At 34.8% G+C, this 12,440-nt stretch overlaps 2 protein-coding genes across 3 annotated transcripts in view; both read left to right on the top strand.

Moving 5' to 3' along the window:
- Window positions 1-10,643, top strand: part of LOC113113841 (protein FAM184A) — a 98,619-nt gene extending 87,976 nt beyond the window's left edge. Inside the window, exons 16-19 of one of the 2 annotated variants that reach the window (XM_026280342.1) lie at window positions 555-672; window positions 1,411-1,515; window positions 5,650-5,858; window positions 10,004-10,643. In XM_026280342.1, coding sequence (XP_026136127.1) covers window positions 555-672; window positions 1,411-1,515; window positions 5,650-5,858; window positions 10,004-10,085 — 514 coding nt within the window. In that variant the 3' untranslated portion in view covers window positions 10,086-10,643. The remainder of the gene's footprint in view (window positions 1-554; window positions 673-1,410; window positions 1,516-5,649; window positions 5,859-10,003) is intronic. The other variant, XM_026280343.1, reaches the window with a different exon arrangement.
- LOC113113858 (RING finger protein 44) overlaps window positions 1-12,440 on the top strand; it is a 1,123,463-nt gene that overhangs the window by 114,113 nt on the left and 996,910 nt on the right. The gene's annotated exons all lie outside the window — the stretch shown is intronic.

Raw genomic sequence — 12,440 nt, 5'->3', positions numbered from 1 at the left:
AAAGCCGTTAGCTTTGCTTTCCAACTAAGCTAATGTGTCAGAATAGTCAAATTTCACTTTTAGTAATAAGTCACAAGCCCACACAGATGAAAAACTGAGTGTAAACACAGTGGTGATAGCTAAACCATACGACTTGCTGCCGAGAGAAGCCTTAACGTCATGGAAACTTCATGATTTGAAGTGTTCTACATAGTCAGCAACAATTTAAATACCTACACAAATAGTGTTGTGCATGCTATTTCAATAGATTTCAGAAGTTAAATCATTAGCATGTTGCTAAGCTAAAGCAACAATGTTTTACCAAAAATGAAAACACAAAAAAAAACTGTGTAAAACAGTCAGTTTTTGATCATTTTCATCAACTAGTTGATATGTAAGTTTATTTATATTCAACATTTCTTTTACCTCATCTATCATCTTGGACTGCGAGAAACAATGCTAAATGCTAATAATATCATGCAACTAACCTAACATATACCTGTAGATATTGAGAACAACTCATTTAATGGTTATAGAGAAAATGTCATCCTAAATCGTACGTCTTTGCTCCTCAGGTTGGAGGGAACAGAAGAAAAATTCCGGAACAGAGAGAGCAGGCCCGAAGATCTGCAGACAATAGCTGAACTGAAGGATATGGTGTCCGAGAGAGAGTCTTTGGTCAAGAAACTGGTGGTAAGAGCACTTTTAAGAAGTGTGACATGCTTACTCACAATATATCAGGTTTATTGTGAGATTTCTCAACTGTGAATCTTGTTGTATAAGACGAGATATCCCACAGGTGCGTGGTCCTGCTGAGATTAGCAAGAGAGTCTCACGAGACTGGAGGTCTGTTTCAGCGCATGACAACCGTCCTGAAAATACCAGCTTAATCTTGCTCTTGACAGTTTCAACCACATTTTCTGTGAAATTCACTTCTTAAAACAATATTGGTTTACAAAAAAACTAAAATGTTTCTTATATCTTTCCAATTTAAACTGCAATAAAAACTACAAAAACTGTGCTGATCTTTTCAACAGAGGATTCACCTGAAGCATTGAAATTAAAACCATTGAAATTCAGCAATACATACAAATGATTGGAAAGGAAGTTGAATGCAGTTCAGTTAATTATCGACGTTACGATACTTGCAAGACATCGTCGATATATAATAATATCATCATATCGCCCAGCCCTAGTATGGATATGTAAAATGCACATACAAAAAATATATATTAAACAATTCGACAATTTTTATCATAACATGAAATTGTATTTTTAATATCATTTTTTTTTAAATAATTTTTATTCATATATTTAAGCTTGCAGAACAATTCAAAGCAAATGTTTGTGTTTAGTCACATGTTCTGGAGACTCTTATTTCAGTCTTATATTGTCCATGAATATCATGAGAGAATCTGTTTTTCTTTTCAGGATGATAAAAAGTTTTACCAGCTGGAGCTTGTCAACAGAGAGACCAACTTCAATAAAATATTCAACACAAACCCAAATGTTGGTGTCATTAACCCTCTTGTCAAGGTAAGAGTTCTTCTTTGTAGTCTTTATCCTTGTGGGTTGAGCTGGTAGTTGGTTCATTTAAGAAGCTGTTCCAAAACCTAGTGATCTGACTGGTCTCCACTTTAGTTTAGATGCTGGCTGTTCACATGGCATAAACACTTTTGATTAAAAAAAAACAGCTTTGCAGAGCACAAAGAAATGGAATCAAATGCATGTTAATATGTGTATACATACCCTTAACATTGTTTCAAAAATATAAACTGTAGACACATAGGCAGCTCACAAAGTTTTGCAAATGATAGCAGTGATTGGTGCTTGATAGTTCATATTGAATGTCATTCCTTACACTTTATCCCAACCAGGCATGAGACTAAAAAAGCTAAAAGTTATAAATTACTTGTGTACGTTGCTAATTGGAGTTTCCAACCTGCTACAAGAGAAATTGTGGAAAATCCTATTCTACAGCTGTATGTTAAACATCATATGCTCTGATTGCTGTAAAAGATGACTTTAGCAGATGTGTTGTGCCCGGTTAGAATGGAGTTTTATTAGGGTGCAATCAAAGGCAATACAACTGACATGCCTGACTGGAGTTCATTGAAAAAACTGTTCACTAGGAGCATGCTGGAGCTCTCTCTCTCTTTCTCTCTCTCTCTATCTCTCTCACACACACACAAACTCACACTCACTCACACACACACACAGGCACCACATTATAAAAGGGATTGTTCTGAATATTCTGACATCATTTTCTCACCCTCATGTCGTTCCAAACATGCAGAAGAAATTATTATATTGTATTGGATAGTCTCTTTCATGAAGCTGCAGTTAATGGGGACTGAAGCTTTCAAGCTTAAAAAGTACACAAAATCCATAGTAAAGTATCATAAAAGTAGCCCTTGTGACTAATTTGAAGCCGTATGATATATTTTCTTATTCTTATTTGCAAATGAAATGTTCTTTTCATTCTATTTTTTAGTCATGTAAAACCGAAATTTAGAACCTCTAACCAAAGTAATTTTCCCATGTCTGTTATTTCGGTTATTTCCTGTTAATATTTCCCCCTTAAAAGCATGTGTAGCCAGTCAGTGGCATAAAAGCAAAACACAGAGGTGAATGCCAGTTCAACACATAGTGATGGCGCGCGAGCGGTGAGCCTTGAGTCTTCACTAAACTTTGTCAGTTGTATTTATTTTATGGTTTGGACGTTCAAGCAATTAGACGATCGGATGTGTATTATTATATCGAGCTATCATGTTCACGAAGCTGCATTGTGGCACGAAAACTCATAGCTGTAAAGATCGCGCACACAGAGGAACGCAGTTGTAAGCGGTGTCCTGTGATTTATAACTAAAGTATCTTAGAATCTCAAAACTTATTATAGCATATTTTTCTACTTTTGAAGGAACTAGGCTATTTACAACCCCCAGCTTCACAATAATATAGAGATGGTATGACTAATTCACAAACTGATTAACTGAGTAGCTGGTTACTCGTGTGCTCTGTTCGGTGCACACGCGGAAAGAGAGCCGCTTCTCACAGACAGCAACACTGAACCGAGCTCTCGTTTGCAAAGTTCTCCTTTAAGTTCCTCCTGCACCTCAACGAAACAAAAACAAATCGCAGTTTGAACAAACAGAAAAGGATGTGTAAGAGCCCACTTCAGCACCGCGGTGTTCTTGGTGTTCAGGCTCACGCAGAGAGAGGCGTCTCAAAACACTTGAACACCGAATTTGCTTGTTTTTGCAATAAATAAAAAATATGTGAAAATACCCATCTTGGATAGTATGTTCGAAAAAACTGTCAGTTATGTCTTAAGTTAAAGTAAACAGTTGAGAAAAAAATCGTATGTGTATTATATTGGATGCATTCACATTGTCTCTTAAAGTGACCGCGTCTAATAGGGCTTGGGCGCCGCGTTGCATTCTGAGACGTGGCGAGCATGTTGATGAACACATAAACAGAACGAACATACAAATTAAACACTTTCAAACAGGGCTCACTGGTACAACCTGAACCGGGCTCCGCAAACCCGAACTATGGCCCTGTTTACAGTACAAACCTTGTAAGTGAACTATGAGGGCTAAAAAAAAAACAGACACAAAATAATCATTCATTAATCGTAATCGAGGTAAAATGTTCAATTAATCGAGGTTTTGACTTTAGGCCATAATCGTCCAGCCCTACTACCACAATACCAATGCTAAAGAAATATTGTATTCATTATTTTATACTAAAATCATTTAATACACTATTTACTATACTATACTAAGCATTTATTAGTATTTTAATATTTTAATTAGTTTAATTTTATATTTGTAGTTTTTATTTCAATCTGAGTTTGTCCTTAGAAAAAAAAAAAAAAGGTCTTTTTGAGATATATATATATTAGGGCTGTCAAATGATTAAAATTTTAAATCAAATTAATCAGAATTTTCAGTGGATTAATCATGATTAATCACTATTTGCAATTACACCTGAATCCTAACCATTTTTTTTTCTGAAATGCGTACCAAAAGATAAATAACAGGACACAGATACATAATTTTCATGTATTGATTCATCAATATGTGGTTCTTTTTTTTCTGAATTTCAAAAGTTTAACATTTACTTAATCAAATTTACCTGAGCACTATATCAAACCATGCCATTTAACTACAGATATTGTAAGAGTTTTAGGTGAACCAGTGGTTAAATATAGCCACATATCTATGAAATTATGCATAGAGAAACTCGAAAGAATGAACTCAGAAACACAAACATGCGCCCTCTGCACTCTGGGCACTCTTGTTTTTAGGAGGTGTTCATTTGCTCTGCCACAATACTTTAGGATCAATATTTTCACGTTCTGAAGGCTTCAAGTGCCAGTAAAACCAAGTAAAAATGCAAATGCTTTTCCAAACAGCTGTAATTTTCGCTGCATTGCATGTAGGCGTTCGGCGCATGCGCAATGTGAAACACAGGACGCTATAACAGGAAGAAGCTCCAGCGTATCAACTACCAAAGTCGTCTCTGTTTATCGAGCTTGGCATGAATGGATTTGAGAGTAACTGAGGTAAAACCTTAAGCTTCTTCTGTGTTTTCGTCGCAGCGCTCGCCGCTGTTTTTTACTATCTTGAGAATTCAGAGATCGACGAGACTTTCCTGACCTAAATAATTTGTCACACTGCGAATGCGTGAAATGCGTTAAAAAATTTGACGTAATTAACGACAAACAACTAATTAACGTCGTTAACGCGCTATTTTTGACAGCCCTAATATATATATATATATATATAGCTTTATTTGAGTTTTAGAATTGCAGTGCTTAAATAAGAACTTAACTCATTTTATTTGTTTGCCACGGCAACATTTAAATTTAAGGTGAATTATATTTAGAGTTTTTTTTTACAATTAATGATTTTTTTTTGCACTAATTTTGATAATTTCATTGAATCAGTGAATGTTATGATTCAGACCCAATTTTAGCAAATAACTTCTGATCTTCAACTGATGTTTAAAGCTATCATAAACTACTTTTAGGATTCTTTTATGGTCCGTTTGTTTCCATTTGGAAGCTTAAAAGCCTTGCAATTGTGAAGTACACAAATCAAATTAATACAGTTTTGAAACAATGCAAGGGTGAGTAAATGATGACTGAATTTTCATTTTTGAGTGAACCATCCTTTTAACGTTGTTTTTCCAGAGCTTAAGAGAGAATGGTGTTTGTTCCTTACATCACAAGCAGTTCCTGACCCAGTCTAAACAATGTCATTCTGTTTGACCAGATGTTTCACTGTTGCCCTCATCTGTGTTCTATAACTTCCAAGTGTCTGTGATTACATGTACATATATGTGTGTGTTCACGTGTGATTGTTAGTGTGTCTCGTTACTCTGCGTTCTCTTCCTGTTTAGACATCCAGTTCTTCTTTGCTTTCCAAGCCATTCTTCTTTCAGTCTGCAATTTTCAACAGCCTCTCCCTCTGACACATCTCTTTCGACTCATTTTGATTTGATTGGCTGAGAGCGTCTGATGCTTCCTCTGCTGAGTGTTGCGAGCTTGATTTTCAGGGTGGGCGTTTGTTAGGAAGCGATCATTGAGAGAACCTCTTAAAAATGGAGCATCAAGCTCTCCCAACTTCCTTTTTTGTTTGCCTTTCTTGTCATCCTATGTAGCAAAAGCGAAAGAACGACAAATCAGCCACCCGATTCAGCAGCTCGGCCAATCTTAGGGCCAATGTGGAGGCTTCCGGGACAGGGAGCGGCCAGTCCCAGCCCAACCGCCTCGAGCCCATCCCTAACTCCCCCATTCACCAACTGGAGCCTAACACGAGCAAACCCCTGCCCCCACCTATCCCTCTCACCGAAGCCAAGAAATTGACGAGGTGAGGCGCACCTCATCACGGCAGACGCCTCGCTCTCTGCACCACAGGCCAGCGGACAGACACACCAGCACACTGACCGCCCACTCTTCTAGAGGCAGCTGTTGTATCCCTTTTATGTGCCAAGGAAATGCACACAGAAACTTCTGATGGTTTGCTTTGCGTTTGCATCTCCCAGGCTCCTCTCTGCCTAACAGAGAGTGTGAAATCAGGAATTACGGCTCCAGTTTCCTCTGAAACAAGTAATTAACTTGAATAATAAGTGGGTCACTCTGATCTCAGAGTTGCTCTATGTTACAATTCTTATTTGGATTTGGTGCTATTTGAAGGGTGTGCTGCTTTTTGGGGTGATACATGGGAGAATTTAAGCTGGTGACCAAAAAGTTATTCACCTTGACTTTTTATTTGATTTCATAATCGATGCACTTGTTTGGAATGGAATGCTACCATACTACACATGTTTAAAATATTTAGAATGCAAGGAATATTATATTTTCCAAACATGTGCAGTATACAACAGAGCATATTATGCTGGGTGCTGTATCCCATCATGCAATGCTCTTAGTTTAAACTTTTCATTTCCATGAAAAATGTGTACAAATTTCTCTATTTATTTTTAATAATTTCCATAATTGTATGGCATTTTACACTAAATGTTATTTTATTATATAGATTTTAATCATTTTATTTACATACTAATATAATATTAATATTTTGAATTATTTTTATATTTAATTTGTTTTATATTTCTGTTTGGCTTTATTTTATTTCAGATTTAGTTTAAGTGCTTCAGTGCTGATTTAGTGCTTCAACTTTAACTTATTACAGTTAGTTGCAAAAAAAAATCATTTCTAATAATTAATGTTTTTAAATTCGAATGTACTATTTTATGTAAGCCTTATTTTAATTAACACAATTTTTATTAGATTTAGTTATATTTAGTTAAGAACAACACTGTATCAAATTATGTAATTACATAAAAAAAAGGTTTTATTAATTTCTGAGTTGCATACTGCTTGTTTAATTAAACATGCAGAGTAATGCAGTCATGCTAATAATGTAGCACTCTATTTTCTAAATCATTGTCATTGCATAGTGCATCCTATTTCATACTGTTTTCCAACAATAATAAGTAATATACTGTGTACATCGTATGCAAGAAGCTAGAATTCCATTCCAAACGCAGCCAGTGCATCCACATCAGGCAAATAAAAGGGATACTTGAGCTTTTTTTCCTAACTCTGATGTACATGTTAAATGTTATTTTCTGAAGTCCCATACTTGAGCTTTGGAAATGGCATTGGAATGCAAATGGGAGCATGTGTCCCCACTGTCACAGTGCATGCTGGGAGTTGGTGTCTGTCTCTGTGTTGTGTGTTCTGTTTGTGATGGAAGTTATATGACTCATCTGTTACGTAATGTCTTTTATTGTCTTTGAAGCCCACACTGCATCAGAGAGAATGAATATTTTAATTTGCAATATTTTATATTTGGAAAAAAATATTCATTTTCCATAATATACTGTTTTGCATCTGTGTGAACATGTAAATTACACTGTTTCAGGCTTCATAGATACTCTTTAAATACAACATTTCCACTCTTTTTCAACAATAAAGCTTTACCTATGGCAGTTGGCATGTTTTGAGAGGTGACCGTATCATGCATGTTTTGCTGTCACTGTTACAGCTGCTCTTGACCCAGGAAGTATCATCTCATCTAAAGCACCTTTATGCATTTTTCCTTGCATGCTGGTGTGAATGTAAATAAAGTGGACTTATGCTTTTGTAATGGATCACTCATGTGGCTCCCACACACAGTTTATCCTGTTCAGTTCCTGTCAGGGTGACATATAGTCCACTTAGCAACTGAACAAGAGTAACTTTTTAATATTCAAGTGGGGTCCTTTCTTATATTCATAAATCTGTTGTCATTTTAAAAGAATTATGATTTAGAGGCCCTTCGCACTGGCACTTCAGCTCAAAATATATTTTTAAAAGTGCTCTTTGTTGAGTTTTGTGGCTTTAAGTCACTATGTGTTTATATCCTTATGTGCTCCTAAAAGCTGACAAACTCACTTTTAGTAGACATTTGAAATGTACAGTCTGAGAAGATGGAAAAAATACTGATTACACATTTACTTCTAGTCAAATGCTCTCTCGAATAAGAATTAGGATATTATTTAAAATGTTTAATCAAAAATTTACTTTTTGATCTACCTAAAGTCCTGTTTTTATAGGAAATATGTTAACAGTAATTTAATTTAATAGAATTAACTTTTAGTAGATTTTAACTTTTAGTCAACATTTAAAATGTAGATAGAAACTACAAACACGGAATTTGTGTCTATTGAAATATGATGGATTTTGCGTACATAGTGCAAACATACACATGACATATTAATCAGTCCAAAGTTTCTAAAATTAATTGGCACTGTCGCATAACATCAGATACATTCTAGATTCTAATCGCGATTACAATTAAGGATGCCACAATAATGTAATCGTTCAAAGATAAAATGAATTGTTCAAAGTCCATTTATGTTATTCTGAGTGCTAAAGTGTGTTTTTACAGATTATCTTAAGGGCGTTTCCATTGTTTTAATTTGAGTTGTATTAACGTTATAATAGCATGCATATTTTTACTTAATTCTGTTATTTAAAGAATAAACCAATCTGATGTATAATTAACATTTGAGGCATAATACCATGGAAAAGTAACAGTTTTTTTGCTTCAGTTTGACTGCTTTCTTGTTTATTAAAAAAAAATGGCATGCAGTTGCTTCAAACAATGGTAATTACAATTTCAAGAGAATAATCTTCAAACATGATATTTTTTGTCGTAATTTTGCAGCCCTAATATACATTCTCAAAATTAACCCTAAAGGGTGCATATTAGCACTTAAATGTTACATGTTATTTTTTGAATGGGTTCCACCCCAGTGACAGCTTTTATACCTTTTTCTGTGTATTATGCACATTAACATCTTAAAACCTCAAGCTACAGTCTGATTAGCTTTAAATGATATCCAGAAGGCAGGGGCTACGGGTTTTGATCTTTTTGATTTCAGTTTAATTCCTGATTTTGAATTGTTTGAACAAATTCAAATTTGAATGCAAGGAGATTAAAATGAATTAAATAGCCACACAGATGGGAAATCAAAAATAACCTGTATAACCTGTATTACAGTGTATGATGTAGCTGTCCATCAGTGTAAACAATGTGCAAAGTAATTAAACCAAAAAGTACACGATTTTATAAAGTTATTGGCTTCTAAAGTAAGGAGTCGACTCTGAATCGCTGAAACGAGTCGTTATAGATTTCAAATCTTTTGCCCATTTCTATGTACGTCACTAGAACACTTTGACCACGCGCTGAACGCGCTATTCAGATTCAAACTGAAGCGCGCGGCTTGAATACACCCACACAGAAGAAAAAGCAGCGAGACTGTTCAAGTTTTTTATTTTACTGTTTGCTTCGCGATGAGAGGAATAAGACATAATTCACCCCAAAAAGATGCTAACGCATTGTTTACTGTGAAGTTGTGTGCAGAACAACCAATCAAAACTGACTATGTCAGTTGACCAATCAGAACACAGTATGCTACCGAAAGGTGGGGTTTAAGGAAACTGAATCTTTTGAACAGCTTCGCGCGAACCGTTTGGGGATTTCTGAGAATTGAGGTAATTTTAAAATGATATTTTGACAAAATGACAATGTTTTTTAACCTTGGATGGATTTAAACCTAATGTACAGGACTTATAAACAGTGATAGGAAGCTTAGAATTTTCATCTTACTGGCTCTTTAAAGTTCAAAGAAATCCATGTGACTTTGACATTAAAGTTTAAAAATGTTAAGTGCCTTGTACCTTTTTGCAAGTTTAATGGGCTATTGATATCACTCTGTTCCTGGGATATCACTAAAATAAAAACACTACACACACACAATAAAGTAAAATAAAATAGAACAAGACAATCATCTGGTTTGCTACACTTTTAAGTTTTCAAAACTGAAAAAAGCTGTAGTTTAGCCCAGACTAGTTAGCAGTGGTTTTGTAATTCTTTTGGTGTCTCTTACTGTCTTTTTTTTTTTTTCTTTTTTTTTTTTTCCTCTATCTCTGTCTCTCTCTTTCTGTTTGTTTTTTCCTCAGCCCTCCTGAAGGAGAGGAATCACCCATCACCTCTCCAGACTCCCAGAGACAAGAATGGTTCGCTCAGTACTTCTCCTTCTGACTTTTGCAATTAAAGAGCATGTCGACCAAACCAAACAAAAAAAGACAAAAAAAAAAAGATATTATTTAACAAAGCATCCTTTCATTGATTTTTTTTTCTCCCCACTGTGAATGGGTTTCTTGTTTTTACAGTGATGATAGATATGTTTGACATTTCATTTACTGCAGTTTCTATAGAGTGGTGCATACGCTGCTAATTACTATTTGTTAAAAGAGAGAAAAACACCAACAACAGTATTGTCTCCTCTGTATCTAATTTTAGAATGCCACCGTAATGACTTTGTTACAGCTGCATTATCAATTTTGGTAGGATTAAACTGTTTGTATGGATGTCTCAACACAGAAATAATGATGTCTCACTAATTTTAAAATAAATGCATATTTTATATTTATATTACTGGTGTATGCGTAAGAATAAATAATTATTGTGACATTTAATGAAGTGTGTCTGTTATGTGAGTGAACTTTTACTGTTCAAGGAACCAAAAGCAAAGAACATATGATTTAAAATGCATGTATTTTCATAAACATCAACACATATTGCTCTGAAACAAGGAAAAATAAACACTCTTATTGTCATTTGACTTTTTCTTTACAATAACATCCACAATGACAAATAGAGATTGGAGATGATAGGTGTGTGTGTGTGTGTGTATTATAATAATAATATATATAATGTTTATGATCTGCAGAATGGTACATAAAAGAGAACAAAGGCTGATATCATTATTTTTTTATTAATTGCATCAATTTAGTAGTAACAGTTTCAATATTTATTATTTTTGCAGAACCATTTAGGGTCATTCATTTACTTATTTAATGTTATGTAAGAATTTTTATAATTAGAATTTAAGTGAATGCTTTTCCCTTAAAATAATCAAAAACACAAACATGGATAAGTGCATTATATACAGGATGTCATTTCATACCAACCTCCAAAAAACTTAAAAGGACTTTTATACTGGCGGCCAGTGGGCAATGCACATTTTCCCTTTTACTGGGTTGTACCAAGTTCAGAAACGGGGTGTATTATTTATTATATACTATATAATTGATCAGTGCCAAAATAGACATAAAAGTGACAAATAAAACAGATTATATAGTATTGTGCAGTGTTTAGAATGAGTTATCTTGTGCTAGAAATAGAAAATAATGCTGATTAAAGTCGTAGTTTTTGTTATTTTTGGACCAAAATGTATTTTCGATGATTCAACAAATTCTAACTGACCCTCTGATGTCACATGGACTACTTTGATGATGTTTTTATAACCTTTCTGGACAAGGACAGTATACCGTACACACAGCTTCAATGGAGGGACTGAGAGCTCTCGGACTAAATCTAAAATATCTTAAACTGTGTTCCTAAGATGAACGGAGGTCTTACGGGTTTGGAGCGACATGAAGGTGAGTCATTAATGACATAATTTTCATTTTTGGGTGAACTATCCCTTTAATTAATGCAGTGCCACAGCGCCGCGCTCAGAACAACTCACAGAATTTTACCCAATTCAAGACAGCAGTCCAAAACAGTTAATATAGAAGTTCATTTCAGTTATTAACACAGTTGCATTGATGAGTTTGAAGTTTTGAAGGTGTTTCACAAAACAGAGCAAACGGAAAGAGAAAGTGCAACCTATGGCTATTATTAGCTCCCTATATAAAGCATACAGACATAAAAATGTTGTGCGGTCTTCCAGTCTAGGATAAAGTCATTATGAATATTAACAATAATTTGGGACAAATATAATGTGATTTTATGGTAAAAAAAAAAAAAAAAAAAATTGTAAGTGGCACTCTGGTGCAGCAAGATTGGGACCAGCATCCTGAGCCACAACGGACAAACTTTAACTTTAAATTGATGTTGTTTAACATATAAAATTTTAGGAGCTTACTTGGGTTTATGTCCCCACCGAAGTCAAACGCAAACCTTCGTCCTTGATGCCATGACCTTATTTGAGTGTTTTGATGCATTCCCCATGCCAGGTGCTGCTTATATTTGACGATGCCCTGCACAGAGTGGCCCAGACCATATCTCAGTCTTCTTCCTCACCGCTGGAGAGTTTCAAACTCAAGCACAATCTGCATGTTTGTATATCAGGTAAGCAAGTATAAGAACATCCACTCTTTTACAATGACACCTGTATCAGGACTCAACAGCCAGGATTTTATACAGTTTCTATGTGTGCTTGTGCAACTTTCTGAACAACCTGAACCAACAACCAATAACATAAGTTTGGTGAGTTTTAGAAAAAAAACTGTTGTGAAATTATCTTTTCCGTTAAAGAAAAATACGTGTACATGTACAATTACATCTTTCATTAACATGATTACATTTATTTATATATATATATATATA

This window comes from Carassius auratus, chromosome 14, assembly GCF_003368295.1.
Source record: "Carassius auratus strain Wakin chromosome 14, ASM336829v1, whole genome shotgun sequence".
Taxonomy (NCBI): Eukaryota; Metazoa; Chordata; class Actinopteri; order Cypriniformes; family Cyprinidae; genus Carassius; species Carassius auratus.
The sequence above is the reverse complement of the archived record's forward strand: the minus strand, read 5'-3'. Positions and strand labels throughout refer to the sequence as shown.